Here is an 18,759-nt window from a genome sequence, read left to right as displayed (position 1 = left end):
CAGTGCTGCAGCTGAACATTTTCCCCACAGCCAGTGGCTCAAAGGAAGGCTGTAAATATCCTCAGTTTTGCAGGCCAAGCTGCCCCTCAGAGCAGGCTCAGCTCCAACCCCATGCCCCCTTTGCAATGACTTCTCTCAGCTCATCTCCCTTTGGTGCGGGCCCCCCAGCTGCACTCGCGAGCCAACCATCCAGCTTCCCTCAACGCTGGCCTCATCACTGGTAGCTCGGCCAGATTTCCTTCAGTACAAAGGGACAGCTTGTGCCTTCCCGTTTTTCAGATGTTTAAATCTGGAGCACAGTCAAGATCCCTCCAGGGGCCAACAAAAAGTTCAAGACATGCTAGAAGGGACTGGGACACGTGCAGGAGGGAGCAAAAGATTTCATAATGACATGGCCCCAAAGGATCCAGAAGCTCAGAACTTCTGTGAGGAACGAACAAGTCCCTCTGGTTCCCACTCAGACTGGGAAGCAGAGGAAAGAGGCCCTCACACACCCTGTGAGAAACAAAACCCTGAAAAGTTGAACGCATGACCAAAAGGCAGAGAACCATAAGCCCCCCCCAGCTCAGTGCATGTGAAGGGTGCAGAGAAGAGCAGGGACCAACAGGTTCCATTACTTGCAAAGGGCAGAGGAGAAATGCCTGCTCCCCTCTCCCTGACAACCCAAACCCTGTCATTCCTTCAGCAACTTCCTCCCATTCCTCTCTGTCCAATCTTCTCCCCTATCCCTCTTTTCCCATTCCTGCTTTTCTCAGGACACCCCATCTGCTGACCTCACTCACCAGCCACCACAGCCACATTTCATGTACTCCCTTTCCAGAAAGCTCGTGCACCTCCTGTACTCACCTCATGTTTGCTCCACCCTAAAAAATAAAACAGCCCTTCTTTGATGAGCAGATGCCAAGCACACATCTGTCTCCTTCTGATTCCTGCCACTGCCATGACACTGAGTCCCATGTGTTATTATTATAAGCTAAATGAGGGTCTTGTCCATCCACTCCCTCTAACCAAGTCACTCATACCATGTCCCCCATGTGGTATGTTCTCTGGCCATACACCTGCCTGTCCCAGAGCGGCAAGTACAGTGCTTTTAAAAGCCACGTTTCTAGCTCTACTTCCCAAAACAGCAGTGATTCCCTAGAGCATTAGCTGGCCAAAAGCCATACTGAGCAAGATGTGAGCCATGATCTGTGCAGGGCAGGACTGAGTTAATCAGACAACTTTGGGCAAAGCATGGGGGAAGGGGATTCAGTAGTTTCCATCTTCAAACCAAATCAAACCAACAACAACAAAAACCCTTGCTAAAAAAGCTTTGAATCTGAAACTCTTGAGGTACCCAGCACCCACAGCCCTCCTGGTGGCACACCACTCTCAGGCCAACGGGACAACACATAATTCCAATGCTTTTGAAAAGATTTCCTAGTAGTAAAGGTTCTCTCTGCATGACCTGCAGCAAAGGCGGCATGCTGCTCTTACACCAAATCCTGATCAGATAAAGAGCTTACTGGATGCAGTCACTTTTTACTCTGCAGTAGGAGTCCAGTTCATTTTAGCACAGCAAGATAACGTGAAAAGCTCTCCTTAATTCCCAGAACTGGGTCTCATGATTGCACGTGGCACTCAGTTACTGAACTGGCATTCAACAGAGAACTACCATGTTTTCCAAAGCACCCTAATAATGAAATTAGTTTCTTTCTATAAGAAAAGCAATTGCTACTTGCAGTGGTAAGTCTTCACAATTACCGTCACACACACAGCTACCTTTCAAAGCAACAAAGACTGATGTGCTCAGAGGCACAAGTTCAATGCTCCAGCACACAACGAAGGCCAAAGCATGCAGCAAGCCTTTCTACAGGGGCAGAGTTAAGGTCACTTGTTTTCCGGCATAAGAAAAGCAACCTCGTAGCCCTCCTTCTGCTCCTCCTGGGTGCCTAACCCTGAACGTGGCTCTCCCTGGGTCCCTCCCAACTCCCTTTGTTTTCATTTCCTCCACCTCCACGTCTTGGAGGACCATAGGCGCTCAGAGCACAAACAGCTGCCTACAACCTTAACTTCGCTTTATCTGGACTGTTTTGCCTGGGAGCAGAGCTTCAGAAGCTTTGCCAAGCCCAGCTTTAAGAAAGCACAACTGGAGAGAGCTGTGTACCTCGGCAGATCCTTTTAATTCCCAGACGTCTCTCTCACTGGGCCTGGACAAAAAGCTTTTCTGCAGGAAAAACACTCCCGCTTCTCACCACCTTTTCCTCCTCCTGTTACCAAAGCCAGCAGTGTGCAGAAGAGACACAAATGAAGGTGACGAACCTCTCAGGCCTGCCAGCCTGGTCAGATACCTTACTGAAGCCACAAAAATCAGAGAAGAGAGATGTCTTTACCTGTTTCGATGTCATCTATCGAACCCAATCCATTGGAAGTGGTCTGCAAAGAGGGTGTAGGAAAAGGGAGAGAAAAATATCACCAAAAATTCATCTTTAAAAAGATATTCACGCTTCACAGATGAGACTCTTTACTACTCCTAAATGCATCTGGCACTTTCTTTTCCTTTATGGCCTCTTTCAGCGCAAGAGCAGTAAACCCAACAAACTTTAACAGCCCATTAATCCAGAGAGCCTATCCGTTTTTACCTCCAGCAGAGGACAAGCCCTGTTGCTGCAAAGGAACACCAGCCCTGCACAATATCCAACCATGTGAGCAAATCTGTACATTAGAATAGGGTTTTTCATGTGTGGATGAGAACGCTGTGTCCCAAGTCCCAGGATACATCAATCGGTCAGCCCCATGCAGTGTGAGATCTGATTAGCCTGATCTTACACAACATTCCTTTTCTTAGTTCACATGTTTTGCAATCTAACAACCACAAACTTTTATAGCAAACTCAAAACAGGAAAAGGCTTCCGTCAAGACAACTGCTGACTTGGACCTCCAGGCAAGGAATAAAATGAGCCCGTATTTTACAGAAACATAAACAGAGGTAGGTATGTGTGCCTTCAGCTTAAACTTAAGAAGGCACAAGTAAAGCATTACTCTTGAGATACTGCATCTACTGCAGCAGTTTTTGCAACTTCTAGTTTTTGCACTTTTCCTTTCTTGCAAAAGGAAAGACTTTCAAATTGAAAACTAGGCACGACTGTTAAAATAAGCTGACTGGCTCTCCTAGAAAGATGTGAAGGCAAGTCACTCAGCGCTGGGAGGTAAATGAATTCTTTAGGATACCATCTTGTACAAAATGTCAATTTTTACTGTTTTATAGTTTGTTTGCTTTAATGAGTAGTGTGAAGTACCAAACAGCCTGTAAAACTAGCGAGTTTCTGGGGTTTTTTTTGGCCAGCAGTGGAACAAGGAAATCAGCAATTTTTTATATTTTAGCTTAGTATTTGCACAGTGCCCTGCCCAGGGTCTCCCAGGTGACAGGACAATAGAAAGAATACATAAACTGTGTATGTACCTTGCTCAGTACATCGCATGCGCATGATTTAATTTTGTATGTTTCTTCAGCAGTTGCACTTTCTGAATTTTACTTAGCATTGCCCTAACTATGTAAAAACTCGAAAAACAAAACTTATTTAAAATGCAAGAGAAAGCATGCATTCACAATACCTAAGAAAAATAACCACCTTCAATGATCTAATTACTGACATCAAAAATGTCTTCACTAGAAATATTTTCAAAGACATTAATTTCCTTGGCGATACTCCTTAAAAGCTGAAAACACTAATTAACACATTTAAATCATAAAAGACAATCATAAATTTGCATGTAAATGAAACTGCAAAGCATTCTCGTGGCACAATCCATAAGCAGTTAACAATCAGAGGATGCAAACTCTACCTGGTTTGACAAATTGACTGACGTGCCATTACTGAGTAGCGAGAATGTTTCCAATTCCTGCTGCGAGGAAGAGAGAGGTCTTAGAACAGAGACATTCCATGAATGCTCGTAAACTAGGTAAAACTGGGTTACAACACTGTTTCCTCCCACCCATAAATAAAACCCACCCCAAAAGGCATGCCACTGTGACACAAGGGTACACTTTTCTGAACACTGAAAGGGACATCTATTTGTTCTGGAGACCTCAGTGCAAAACTCTCAACATCCAACGCACAACCAGGAAGCAAAAAACTTTCCCAAAGAACGTAAGTTTTTTGTCTTTTCATTAAGGAATTACTACTTTGGGAAAGCATTACAGCACTGGAATGAAAGCTGGAAGTCAACACAATACATAGCAAGGTGTTACCAAAATACCGATCACTAAATTTCAAATAATAAAAAGCATTTTGGAGTTTTTATTCTTTATTTTACTAACATACAGGTGGTCTAAGCTCATCACAGCAGCAAAAAGGTGGCAAGGCCAACACAATGAGCAGCTACAAAAAGTACTTCTGTGTAAAACTTCCCCTTATTTGAGGAGACAGAGTAATTTTGGAGCATTAAGAGCTGCTATAACATCAAGGATTTTTTGGGGGGTAGGCCAATCATATGTGAGGTTGGTCAGGGAGAGGAATAAGATTGCTACAGTCAAATTTACCCCAAAAGCTCTCTGCAAACTGGATGCCCACTAATCACTTCACCGCGTACTGCAAAGGTGCCCCTCTGGAGGTGGAACACGCTGGCTGTTTAACACACCGCTGTGCAGGGGCCCGAGCATGCGAATGCAAATGTAAGCCTCGACTACTACTAGCTCACGTTCCCTACTCCTGAAAACGCACACTGGGATTTTACGTGACCAAGGCAGCCTTATCCAAGAGTGCTAGCAGTGGCCGAACGCCCTCTAGCTCCATCCCAGGGTATGCACTTAAACACCAGCAGCACTCCAGTTACTTTCCAGCACTTTCTTGTAGATCCAGGCTATGGGTCCAGCTACTGGCATCGTTTAATTGGACCCACAATTCGCTTTTTGCTGCCTTCTTTCCTAGCGTCTCACCATATGCATACCTGTTGTTGTCCCAAAGCACAGGCCTTTCCACCACCACAAAGCTGGTGTCTGCCTAGATATGGGGCAGGAACCCTTCATGACCCATCACGCTACAAAACCAGCCATGCGTCCAATGCAGCAGAGGATCCCACCCTCCTCATCCCATAACAGGGAAAGGACTTGTGACGCAAAATCTCCTTTGTGATCAGACCACATGTCCCTCTCCTCCACAAACACAGGCTCCTGGTGCATTGGAGGCCTCTCCTGCAGAGCAGCAAGGGGGTTAGAAACGAATCAAGGTAAAGCGAGTCAGAGGGTCAGGACAAGGAGGACAGCCAGCAGCCTGCTAGAGGGATTGCAGGGTAGTGTACATGTGTCTGTAACTCCAGAGCTGCACCTACCACTTTTGCAAAAGTAAATCTGAAAGAGCCAAAGGACAGTCTCTAAGAAAAAAGAAGTCATACCTGAGGTCTTTTGTATGCTTTTCGAACCCTCAGTCCCAACTTCTGGGCAAGCTCCTGTCCCAGCTGTGTGACGCTTTCATCCTGGGGACAAAAACAATTGGCAGGACACTTTCAGTTTTGCCTTTGCGGCGCACACAGTGAAATAAACAGGAATGCAGTTACCCACTCTGGGCTGTGCCAAGAAGCCTCACTTTTAGACAGCAGCAGGTGGACAATTGCCAGAGCAGCCCTAGGAGAGTCCATGCAGACCTAAGCGCTGTTGTCATTCAGTCATGCTGAGGTACTGAAGCTGCACCAGGACACCCCCACACACTCTCCGGATGCTGCAGAAAATCAGAATTGAGTGTCTGCTTCCAAGAAAGCACCCACTCTGAAGGCAAGGTTCATGAGTCCTGCTGGCAAGACAGCTGAAGGGGCTGCCAAGGCTGGCTGCTAGCAGTCCCCGTGCTGGGGGCTGATACAGCTTCCATAAGGTCCCCATGTCTGGGAAGAAGGAGCCTGCATGCCTTCCTGCATGCACAGCCTGGATACTTTCCCTCTCCACCAGCCACAGAGCTAATAATCGGTTTTGATATGCAGACGGTATTCACTAGCCTGTTTTGCTTGTTTGTTTGTTTTTAAAGCTGAAACCAAGCCTCAGTTTCCAACTTTCTAGCTACAAGGCATTTTCACCGGCTCCGGCTCCGGTTAAACAGCCTCAGCTTAGTCAGGCAGATCCTTCTGCTTTCCCCGCTGCGTGCTATTTACCATCCTCCCTGCTCACTGCCCACGCCCACTCACACCCCACCGCGGGCTTTAGACAAAGTTCTGGGCCATGCTTCATTCCCCTGCTCCATCCTCTCCAGCTCTGCCTAGACTAACAACCTGCCACAACCTTTTTCACTTATTTATCACCAGCAACTCTTTCCTCTCTCTCCCTATTTGCAAAAGTACTAGAGTACTTTAACAGTTTCTTCAGAGAAGAAAAAAGCATCTGCCCACCCTATTGTGACATCCCTCCTTAATGTCCCAATGTCTCCTCCTGCATCTGCTGCTAACTTGAAGTTTGCTCTTTTCTCTCTACTTGTCATGCTGGTCTTTACAACCTCCTTCTCCCTGAAGGTTCATCTTTTCCCTTTCAACCCCTCACTAGCCTCTGGTTCTTCCAGCCCACAGTATCAGTAACATTGCCCTTCAATTTGGAATGCCACTTTTTGAGTGTACTTGCTCCCCCACACCCTCAACATCGGTCTTAGAATCATAGAACCACAGAATCCTCATGGTTGGAAAGGACCTTTGAGATCATCAAGTCCAACCATACACACAAAAAAACCCCAGCCCTACAATCTCTGCCACTAGAGCATGCCTTGAAGTGCCAAATCTACACGTTTCTTAAATACTTCCAGGGATGGTGACTCAACCACCTCCCTGGGCAGGCTGTTCCAGTGCCTGACCACTCTTTCAGTAAAGTAATTCTTCCTGGTCTTGTCACCATCTTCTCTGAACTCAGTGAAGACAAAATCTATCTTGTCTGTTTCCTTTTCTCTCTCTTTTCTCTCTCCATCTTACACCCCTTCAGGATGTACCTTCTTCTTCTCAAACCGTCTGTCACACAGAAGTCTGTCATACAGAAGTCTGACAAAGCGTTCGTAGACGCACAGTGATTGTCATAATAATAATGGGAGATACGCAAACAGAAGTATATGTTTAAAAATTAAATTCAATTAAGTGGCTCAACTGCAATGTGAAAGACAGCCAGATACGGCTTTACATGAACACATAGATTAGATGTTTTTGTTTATAAAAGGGTTTGTTTAAATAACAGTTCTTTGGAACTCCCCTAACATGATACCTTTAATGTGTTTTGGTCACCCTGTTCTGACAAGTCAAAGGAACTAGAATTTACAAGCTACACAAAAGGAGTAACTAACTGCTAATAAGGCTTTCAAAGATTGCTTCTGTAACACTAATAATGAAGGAAAGTTAACTTCTCCTGCTGAAGTAGATGCATTTTTCTTGTAATAGCATTACTGTGATGGATCAGAACCAAATTTAGCAAAGATAAGCAGTGCTCACTAGAATCTAGCTAATCGCAGTCTGGTTTCCTGTTCAATATTTGGCCTAAAAGAACACTCAACAAAAGCATTGTCAGGAAAATATCTAGGGCCCAGTATATGCAGACAGTCCCCTCTGAATGCAAAAATTCACACGCCTGTGAACACAAAAATAACTATGGCATGTGATGTCATGGACACCTTCGCATGTCCGACAAGAAATAAAAAGCTCTATCAGCTTGCCTTAGCAACCAGTAGGTAAAACATGAGACATTTTTATCTAAAACAGGAAAAGTATACATGTTTTCCTTCCAGTGCTCCAGTTCCCCTTTGTCTCATGCTCCTAGTTACTCCCATTAGACATATAAAACCAGCTAATTAAAACAATCTCATGGCCTTAGTTCACATATTATTAGGGTAGAGTTTTGCTCTTCACAAATAGGTTACCAAACCTGCTGTCACTAACCAGTGAGGGTGACCTGGACTGAAGAAACATGGGAGGTCCAACATCATCTTTGAGTCAGAGACACAGAATTTCTGGGCATAAGTGTGTTCCCAGGAACAGACGAGCTTCCTCTTCCACTATCCTCTGGCCTCACACTAAGCATCTTACAGAGGATGAAGGTGACAAACCACAGAAATCAAGATGAGTTGTGTGTCAAAAACTTACATGTGGGAGGGACAGCAAGCATCGGCTATTGCACTCATATGCTTCTTTGTGTCTTCCAAGTTCATTTAAGCAGCGGGCTTTCCGGAAGAGCGCTCGGATGTTCTCCTTGTCAAGACTTAAAGCCTTCTCACTGTCTTCCAGTGCCTTCTCATACAACCCCTGCACAGAAGAGACCATCTCGAGTCAGCTGAGGCACAGCAGACTAACCCCTCCTTCTGTGTGAGTGCAAATGTTTTATCTCTCAGCAGAAAATAGAAACATAAAAGGCAATTGAAAATATATATGTTACCTCATGCACAGACCAGCGCACAAACATACAAAATCTACTGTAATAGAACATTTTGTTAAGTCTTGCAAAAGTCAAAACACTTCAAAGTCAGTGAATGCCAGAATTAAGGCTGCTTGAGCAACCTTATCTTTTCTCCCCCTCTAACTTGGGCATGTGACATTTAACAGTCTTTAATTATGTGACTGCTGGCTAATTTTTTACACGGGACTCAGCCTCATTATGAACAGGATGGACCTGCTCTGGGGCAGTGCCATAAAGGAAAGCTGTTAGATTCCTTAGAAAAATGGAAGCACACAGCCTTTTAGAGCCTAAGTATTGCAGATTCCTTTTCCATATGTGTGCTGAAAGTTCCATCAAGGCCTTCTGATTAACTTCCAGTGCCTCACTTGAGTAGGCAGGAGACTCCAGAGCAATATTCAAACAGTATTCTAGAGAGACACTCAGTCAATACTGGAAGGCACTGGATCTTTCCAATCTCCAAATTGTACTAGCACCTCACCAACATGGACCAGAACTGCATTCTCAGTACCTTAGGACTGGCCCCCTCTCCTTCACAACCTTTCTCTGGTCTTGCAAGACACAGTGCAATAGTGGGGAGATAACAGTTTTCTGTGTGTCACGGTCTCGTCCAGTGTTGGAGAAGGGAGCACACAAAATCAACTGAAACCCTTCTTGACATCTTTTCCAATTGCATGGCACTGCAACCATGATGTCCTCCCTGGCCCCTGCGGATGACTTGAGAAGGCACTCACCATGGCAAAGTAGCAGGCAGCTCGGTTGACATGCAGCTTGCACAGGAGTTCCTTTGGGATGGTCACCTCATCGGAGGCTGCGTAATCTGCCACATTCAGCCCTTCTACATACTGTACCAGTGAAAGCTTGAAATCCTTCTCTCGAAACAAATCATTGCCCTCTGCAAACAGGTTTCTCACCAGCTTCTGCAAAAAGGCCTGGGCAGCAGGGAGAGAGCAGACAGACTGAAGTGGATATTCAGAGACAGGAGAGGTTTCCCAATTTCCCATTCCTTTCCACAGGTTTTAGCAAACTTCCTGCCCACTGAGATTCTCCTGCCTCCCCAGCCTCCTGTAAAACATCAGACTTTGGTAGCAAATCTCCTTTCTTCTTGAACACTCAAGTGTCTTCTCCTTTCCCTGCAAGTTGTCATTGTCAGAAGCTTAAAACTTTAAGTAACAGACAAATTGTAAGAGACCATCCCACACTTTCCACTTTTGGTATGTAAACTAACGGCTGTGCAACAGAACAAATCTTGCTAACCAGAGGGTTCCCAACTTCAGAAAACAAATTCTTCATTACCTCATAATCTTCTTGGCTTAGGGGTAACGTGGACCTGAAAAAAAGAAGAGAAAACGCTCATGAAACAGGCATCCATGCAAACAAGGGCTTTTGTCTGACGAAGAAATCATCTTTCTATCCTGTGTTGATGATCTCAGTGAGTTACTGAACACTTTATCACTTCAAAAGCAGCTGGTGCAAAGAGAACACAATTAGGGAGATCGGTGATGGCCACAGTGGTGTCAAGAGAGAGATGGTCAGGTCTCAAAGGGATCTGAGACTAGAGGAATCTTATTCTCAGCTATTTTCTGCACATACACGATCCTCTGTAATGTGCCTTCAGCCCGCCACCTAAAAAAAACATCTTTGAGAAAGTCCCATGAGAGATTGTCATGGAGAATACAAGCGTATTTTAAGTGTATCTGGCTCTAATGAGAGGCACCAAACCGGCACACCAAGACCTCCTCAAATCCTCTGTGAGACCAAAGACATTCAGTGATAAGTGAATCACTTTCCTCTTTGTTAACTCAGCCACATGCCTTTAGGCCTACACCCCAAAAGGAAGGGAGAAAACAATGCAGGTTTGGGAGCCCATTTAACTCCAGCTATCTTGATCAAGGCTGCCAGGCTGTGCCACAAAACTGGCAGTACTTGTGTGGATAACACAGCGCTGAGACTTGGGAGAAAATTTCCGTTCTTCAAATGGGACCATCCAAGTCATCCAGGCTTGGTCCACATGTATTTATTTTTTCTCTTCCGGGAGAAAACAATCGGCTGTAGAGAAATCCTTAGCATCTTTCATAGCCCTCCTCACCTTGGAAATGCAACACTGTATACATGAACTTATTGGTCAGAGAATAAACTTTTTTTTTTAGATTTCATCTAATCTAATCATCGTCTGCTCCTTAAAATTAATTACAGGAAATCCCATGGCTCTGTAAGAAACATTCATTCTGCTTACAAAATTGGAGTACCCCTCTTTCACATCAAAACAAGCCAAAGATGACACTGCCCCTGGTTCAGACTTTAAGATACACTCCAGAAGCATGAACAACACCCCGTATTTCTAAATTATTTTCTTTCCAGGAATCTTGAACATTTTTATAAATATTACCAAATCAAACCTCACAACTGCCTCTCTGAAACTGGGTTATCAGCCCCATTTAGTCTCAGACTGGGGCAAAAATACCATTGCTGTGCCACGGGATATAAGTATGTAACATGGAAGATTTGGCTTTTTTTCCTATTGTAGACACACAGATTTCAGCCATAACAACTGCAGGACTCAAGGCAGACCTTAAAAAAACCCCAAAGCAATCTGATTACAATCTTGCTACTTCCTTACTCAACATGGAACCTGGATCTGAGAGTGAGGCCTTTGCTAACTCAAACACTGGACAGAAAAAACATGACTATACTTTATAAGGAAGTACTTGGACTTGTAACTAGTACATAAGCAACAACTTCAAGCTCTAGAAGTCCATGTGATATTCACAAAAGGATGACTTGAGGCACCTACCAGGTTGGCAACTGTAAAAGAGCCCAGGTCATCTATTTTTTCTATAGACACCATACAGGGTACCTGGCAAGTCATTTACCTTGCTTTCTCCACCTACAATGCAAAAACACTATTTCCCTTCCTAAGAAAAGTGGGATAACCTTGTTGAGAGAGCAGTTCAAGATCTTCACGCTGAAGATGAAGTAGAAGGTCCAAGCGTTAGCTTTATGCTGACTATAAAGACCATCCTAGAACTGTAGTGGAGGTCAAAATCCAAGGAAATGAAAATGACAGAATTTCAAGTTCAGAGAGCTGGCACGACAAGAAGCACCCTGATGAATCACAGTGAAAATCTTCAGCACCAATATCTCATTCCCATGAAGCAGAGCCGTAAGAAGTGAACAGGAAGAACTCAGTTCCTGCAATCCTCGATACAAACACTCCCAAAGTCACAGGAAACAATGAGGTTGTCCACTTACTGAATGAACTGAAGTCCTTTCTCTATTTCTTGTTTTCTCTTCTGTCTCTCCATTATAGTTGCTGCAGAAGAAGAAGAAGAAACAACATAAAATGAGTCATTTTAGGTCTTGCTGGCAATTAAGCAGCACAATATTCTGTGTGTGCCTGAATTTACTACTAACAAAATGTTCCAGACCAGATGCCCTGAACACTGAAGTCTACGATTTATCCACACTGCAGATACAGAACGGCAAGCAGCTCACTACCAAGTATCTGCTCTTTCTCACATGCCACCACCAGGATACATGGGCAAAGAGCAATTACTTCAGTTTGAGCTCTCTACTTAGGCTGCCAGTAAATAAAGCAATGGGAACCAACTGTTATCATGACTGCCTTCTAAGAAAGGGGAAAAAAATAAAAATCAACAACTCCCCTGCACTGGCAGTCATTTCAGGAATTTGTGCAATTCTGACCACTATTCATCTGGTCTGGATTTAAACTGGTTTACTGCACATCATATGAGACGAGTAATCTATGTAAGGTGTCTGGAGGCATATCACAAAGAGAGACACAAAGGAAGGAGACAGAATCGCTTGCTGCGGTCCACATAAAAGGACAGCAATGAATCTATACAATGGGAATTTCATGCTGAAAATCAGCAGGCAAGAGCAGCAAAGACTTGGGAAGGCTCCTTTGAAAGGGGACAGGGCCCCATTCTGCAGTGTTTTAAATTGGGGTGGGCAGCACCTGAGGAAGGCTCGAGAGAAAGTTATCCCCATTTAGTCAGGGACACAAATGGGCCCAGTAACTTGTCTGGGTTTGACCAAATCCTGTTTGGGTCTCTGTGAGCACAGACAAATAAGCAGTATGATGGAGCCATTTTGGAGTAATGTCCCTTTTCTCAACTAAAACGGGCCTGAATCACACCATTAGATACATGACCATCATCCCCTGCAGTTTGGGAGCACATCTTGGAATGGCTCCTCCCTGTACTCTCCCCAAGCTACACAGGTCTGTCACACAAGAAAAGAATAAAGAAGAGGAGAAGGGATGGCACTTTGTGGCAAAACAGAGTTGCTGGCGACAGCACATTTCCCAGGCTTGACATCAACCAGCTGTGATCACAAACAACGCTCAGCATTTGAGGAACGGTAACTTGAGGACAAAGGCAGCAAGCACAAAAACACTGAGATGAGATGGAGCTGAAGACACTGTGCCCTCCCAGCCTGGAATCACCTCTAAAGAGATCACGAGAAAAACAAAAGTCGTTTCTCTAACTCTACACTACAACAGCTCTTATATTAAGACCATCTCTATCATTCTAAGGTATCTTACAGTACCTATGGCACATTTAGTCTGGAACGGGGTGAAGAGACCTTTAAGGTATGTGAAAATCAATTCTGACAACTCAGCAAGCCCTTATTGATTGTGCTTTGCACCATGTGAAATGTAGAAGAACTGATACCTGCCCTTTACCAAGAAGGACAGTTGGGGGAAGGGGGAAAGGCAGGAGCAAGAGAAAGACCAAAAAGACGTGGCAGAAGAAGGAATCGAGAGCTTGAAAGTGACACTGTGCAGTTTGTAAGTCATCAGACATTAAATTTGAGAGCAATCTGGTCTGAGCAGCAGGCAGAAGATTTTAAGCAGCTGCATTCGGAACGGGATGGGCAGCACAGCAAGAAAGGGAAAGCCAGCAGACGAGTGATGATCAGCATCTCTATAAAGGCTTTTAACAGAAGTGATGGTGAAGAGCAGGTAGACTTCAGTACAACATCAACGGAAGGCCTGGAATGATTTATAAATAGCCTGGATAATGAGCAATCAGGAAGAAAGAAGGAAATTTAACAAGGAGACTGTGAGGTTAATATGATCACTAACGCTACAGGCAGACCGGCATGAGGGGTTGAAGAAAGAGACAGAGGCAATTCATTTGATACCTCTCCTTGCATGAAATTCTACAAAGACAGAAGAAGTAAGAGAGAACAGACAAGCTGAGGAGGAGCAGTAGGAACCATTTTCAGACAGACAACAGTGAAAGCCACAAACGAGGACAGAGTAGGAGAGAACTGCAAGGGCCATCAGAGACAAGAGAGGGGAAACAGTCACCATGGGAAGTGACAACAGATAAAAGGGGAGGGCAAGAGGAGTTAAAAGGTCAAGGGGAACATCACAAAGGCTGATGGGAGAAAGGACAGGGAGGAAGGAGGAATTTCTATCTGCCTGGGCCCTGAGTGCACTAACAGACCCCCACCCCCGCACCCTCTGCGCATGGTCTAGGAGCTCCATTTAAGCTCCGGTCCAGGCATACGGCCTCACCTCAGCTATACTGTAGGTGTACCTGCCCTCAGTCCTATCTCCTGGACAAACCTTGGACCTACACTGTAGGCAGCTTGTCTCCAGTCCTGTCTCTGGCACCATCTGCTATCGCTGGACTCGGTGGGTGGACACGGGACCCGATTCACCACCTCATCTTCTCTGGGACTGCTGATGGACCCCTGCTATCAGCATCTTGTTCTGCCTGCACTGTTCAGATAGATATGGTGGGGCTGTACCCTCCTTAGTGAGGGCACTGCTGGTGGCTGTCATCAGCTTCGGCTCCTAGCTTGTCCTCCCTGGAGGAGCAGCCCTGCTCTTGCTGCTCCCTGACATGAGCCATACTGGAGAGAACAAAAGTCAGGGAAGTGGCAGCCCACCGATCTGATGAAAAGGAAGATTATTGGTGGGGAGAGCAGTTGAACACTGGCTGGTCATCACAAAGTCAATGGCTGCACTCCAAAAATGCTGTGGCACACTTTCACAATTGTGTATATCCACAAAACAGTCACCTTGAAAAGCTTCTGATATGCACAGCCTACTTCAACCTCTGCTTCTGAGCTCAGTTCTTAAAATATGACTGCAAGGAGTGAAGAAGAGATCAGTACCTGCACTCATGGCTACCCTGACCCCATTGCTAAAACATCCTACACAGCAGGATGTGGGCACGCGTTACAACGAGAACTGGTTACTGTTGCTTGCCCACAGAGAAGGGCATTCAAACATTCAAAAGCTGGAGTGGAGCCAAAGAACCACGGGGAAAGGCTCCAGAACGTCTCCTTCCGAGAGTTACCCAACTCGTCTTGCATCCTGGAGCTCCTCTTCTGTTTTTTCTCTCCTCACCACCATTGCCACCACATCCAACATGCCTATCTCGCTTCACGTGGATAGCTGACCAACCCATTGCATCTCTTTTAGTCCCACAATACACAGACACACAGATACAGTTTTGATCCTTGCTACAAAACCCTCGTTAATAAAAACCCTCTGTGCCCTGCATGCTGTTTAATCTCTGCAGTCCTACCCTCATCTCCCACAGTGAACGTTCTCCAACACAAGACTACATTGCTTTCTTTAGACATAAACCACAGGCCTGATCTCCCCTCCTGACTGTTGCTGCCTGATACTGCCCCATATTCCCCTCTCCTTGCAAGTGGGTGACCAGCTTCCTCTGCTAAAGCTCCATCATGCCTTCACACTTATGTCACGACTTTGCACATAAGAGTCATCTCCTCATGGCAACACCCTCAAAACGCGCACCACATGCTGCTGCCCTAACAACTTCTTTCACATCTCTTGGGAACAACCACCTTTCCCTTTCGATCTGACTCCACACCAGCAGCCTCCTCCACGCCTGGCTGACCTCTCCCCCATCCTGCCTGCCCCACTGCTGCTGGAGGCTACCATTCAGACTCCTCGTTTTGCTCCCCACACCTCCTGCCCTGACACCTCCCTAGTAAACTCAGGTCACTTCTGTCTATCCTCGTCATTCCAGCCTCTTTGCCATGTCTCATTCGACCTCAAACCAAGCTGCACACTCGTTACGCCAGCAAACCCAACACACAGCAAGCCACCCATACGTGCAACACTTCAGTTCTGCTGCACACCACACCATGGCTGATGCATAATTAATTTTAAGCCCAAAGCCTGTTTAGCTTTTGTTTTCTCAGTCTTTTAAATATTTTTAGAAACACAGAGGAAAACATTTCATGAAGCAGTGTGCCTAAGCATCCTTCTCCCCCCCCCCAACCCCCCAGATCTGTCTGTTCAGACTCGTCTGCTCAAATCACCAGCAGAATTCGAATCCAGAATATTTATATCCCCACTACAAAGCTCTTATCCTTTCAGTCCAGAGATGTTTATTCTCTCTGGTCCACCATCGAGAGAGGACTTTATTCATAGTCTGTCAATGAGTTACAAACTATTTGCCAGACAAAAATAAAATGCAGGAAATAGGCAAAATGGTTTTCTTGCCTTCAGAAGGAAGAACGAGACAGTAAACAGGGTGACTCAATCACAAACTGGGTAGATACGCTCTGTGAGACACTACGAGATGAACAGAAAGACTTCAATTTATCTTATCAAGGACCTGGGTTTTATTTCCAACCCTGAGACAGATTAATTTGGGCAAAGTTTTTCATACTGTATTTCTGGGATGGCAATGAGTTCACACTTGACCAACTTTCAGGCTTTGACTGTAACATTTCAGCCAGAAATAAGTGCACCGAGATGCAAGTGGCAGGTTGTAGAGCTGAGACAAGAGCTCAGTGCCAGGGTCTGTGCACTCTCGTCCAGGCAAAAGGTTCCAGGATGCGCTAGTCTGCAAACATGGAGTCTCTCACTGGCTGCTGCAGTTTCACCACCTCGGTGGTGCAGCAGAAGGGGTGACCAGACCCACATCAAGCAGGGGACAAGCCGCACTACAAACACGGGCTCACGCTTGCTCCTGTGGCTGGTCTCTGCCATGTCCCACTCCCTGGGTTTGAAGGCTCTCAGGGTCCCCACCACCATGCTGTGCACACCAGCTCCAACAGCCCTGTCCCTCCAGGCTCCAGCCACCCCAAGGTGGCCACTCTACCACACCTCACTAGTCCCGTGGCACCATTGGGACTGCTGGCATCAGGGTACCACCAGCTTCACCCAGCAATACCTCCAGCAAATGCAGGGTGAGGTAGCAACGACCTCCTCACCCCCAGCTGAAAATAAAAGTATCAACCAGATGTTTCCCCAGGAAGGGGATGGAGATGGAGCCCAAAGCCTCAAGAGACCACTCCGGCCCCCATCACCCCATTTTACGCGCCCTCCAGCCTCACACCTGACATGTAACACTCTGTTTACTGCAGGCCGTTCCACACATAACACCCTTCCTCCTCCTGCCCCAGTCCTCCAGGCCCTCCCCGAGGGGCCCTGCATTGCGGCCGGAGGATGAGGAGGGGGCGGTGGGGTGATGCTGCCCGTCCCTCGGCCATTTGCTCTTGATTTCGTGCCCAGCCAGCTCGCCCTCCCCTGCTTCGCTTTAAAAATTAAAACCCGGGGCCGGTTCCCATATGGGTGGAGCGGGAGCCCCCGCTCACCTCCTCCCCCCGACCCCCAGCACTAGGCCGCTGATCCCCGGCCTTGCCTAGCGGCCGCCGCGGACAAAAGCGCCACCTCGGCCGGCCAGAGCAGAGAGGGGCCGGCGGCGCCTCCCGCACCCCCGGCGGCTCGGCCGGTGGCCGGCACCCCGGCATTCCCCCCACCCCGGTGCTGCTGGGAGGGGTCTCCAGCAGCAGTAGACATCCAGGTTTCTCCGGGAAAACAAACCAAAACATACTCTTCCTCCTTGCCCACCCCCCCCATCCGCTTGAATAAAAATCACTCATCTCCAGGAGACTGGGAGGCGACTTTAAGGGTGAGGGGGGGGGAGATAACCTCCTCCTCTGCCACCCGGAAACTGTCTAAAGCATTAAAGAACTGGGGGGGGGGGGGGGGATTAAAAAAATAAAAATTCCACAACCTTCTTATTTTATAAACTTTACAAGCCCCTACGAAAGGTGCATTCGAAAAGCTATTCCACAAGGGCTTCTCTGCTGCTTCATGGGGTTTATACCAAACAAGAGGGGGAAACTGCAGCTTGAATACGGATCTGAACACAGCTTTCAAACCTACAAACCACAAACAGGCACAAACGCATTTAATACTAAGTTTTTCATATAAACCCAGGGGCTTTTCTCTTAGCTATCCACTTTTAGACTACTACCACATTTTTTTCCAGGGGGTGGGATTAGGATCTCTGACAATTATTTTTTTGCAAACCCCACATTTTTGGCGGAAGAGGGGGTTAGCTTCAAAATCTCGCCCATATTATTTTCCTCCACTTTCCTTTTTTTTTTTTAATTTGCAATTACACAACACTTCATCCATGCTGTTACTATCTGAAACCTTTACTTTCTAATGAAGCAACATCCAGATTTTCTTGTTTCTCAAGTCCACCCCTTTCTACATACACAAATACACACACACACACACAGAATTGGTTCAAGACAAAAACAATCCCCCCCAAAATAATAATAAAAGACTCACCTCTCCTTGGGTTTTCCCCCCCACACTATGCATAAACTTTCCTTGATAAATGATATTGTATTACTAGAGATATTATTAATGTATTATTACTAGAAGTAATAATAATAGTAAGTGCTATTTAATTATAGAAGGCAGCATTCTGCTTCTGGATCGGCTGCCCCTGCAGCTCCCTCCATGTGCCTCCTGATCTCTTTACTTTCATTTCCAGGTCTCGCTCGCTCGCTCTCGGCTGCACCAGCAAGAGAAAATGCCTCCCTGCATATCCTCTGGGCCCTAGAGGCTACCGCTTTCCATTGCAAAAAAAAAAAAAAAAAAAAAAAACACGAAAAATCACAGATCTTTCCCTGGTGGTTGGTTTTGAGATTCTTTAAGGTGAATCAGGCTTAAAAAAAAAAAAAAAAAAAAAAAACACCAAAAAACCCGAAAGCACTTAAGCGGTCAAGGCTCCGTTCTTTTTTTTTTTTTCTTTAATGCAACGTTTTTCTTCTTCCTGGTTGTCTTTGCTGATATATAAAATCTACCCCACAAGAAAAGAAAGCTGCCTCTGCAGAGTGATTGCCTGCATACGAAACGCAGCAATGAACCGAATTACGAGACAACACCAACACACAACCCCCACCCCCCCGCCATGGGATTGTCACATAGGTGAAGCAGCGACCCTTTTGCCCACCCGAACATACGTTTGCTGGAAGGGGGCCAGAGCCATTGCTTATGGGAGAGCAATTATCTGTCCCTGCCAGACCTTGCTTATTCCACCCTGCACTGCTGA

At 46.0% G+C, this 18,759-nt stretch overlaps 1 protein-coding gene across 8 annotated transcripts in view; it reads right to left on the bottom strand.

Moving 5' to 3' along the window:
• The window catches only part of ZC3H7B (zinc finger CCCH-type containing 7B), a 47,549-nt gene extending 29,285 nt beyond the window's left edge, over window positions 1–18,264 (bottom strand). For 5 of the 8 annotated variants that reach the window (XM_054201551.1, XM_054201570.1, XM_054201595.1 and 2 more), the window contains exons 1-8: window positions 17,991–18,263; window positions 11,636–11,696; window positions 9,680–9,713; window positions 9,118–9,315; window positions 8,077–8,235; window positions 5,374–5,454; window positions 3,826–3,885; window positions 2,373–2,415 (exon numbers count right to left, since the gene is read on the bottom strand). In XM_054201551.1, the coding sequence (XP_054057526.1) occupies window positions 2,373–2,415; window positions 3,826–3,885; window positions 5,374–5,454; window positions 8,077–8,235; window positions 9,118–9,315; window positions 9,680–9,713; window positions 11,636–11,688 (628 nt within the window). In that variant the 5' untranslated portion in view covers window positions 11,689–11,696; window positions 17,991–18,263. Of the gene's footprint in view, window positions 1–2,372; window positions 2,416–3,825; window positions 3,886–5,373; window positions 5,455–8,076; window positions 8,236–9,117; window positions 9,316–9,679; window positions 9,714–11,635; window positions 11,697–17,990 lie in introns of all 8 variants that reach the window. The other 3 variants (XM_054201560.1, XM_054201609.1, XM_054201577.1) reach the window with 2 other exon arrangements.
• Window positions 18,265–18,759: the final 495 nt, after the last annotated feature.

This window comes from Rissa tridactyla, chromosome 1 (assembly GCF_028500815.1).
Source record: "Rissa tridactyla isolate bRisTri1 chromosome 1, bRisTri1.patW.cur.20221130, whole genome shotgun sequence".
Lineage (NCBI taxonomy): Eukaryota > Metazoa > Chordata > Aves > Charadriiformes > Laridae > Rissa > Rissa tridactyla.
This window is presented reverse-complemented; position numbering and strand designations above follow the sequence as displayed.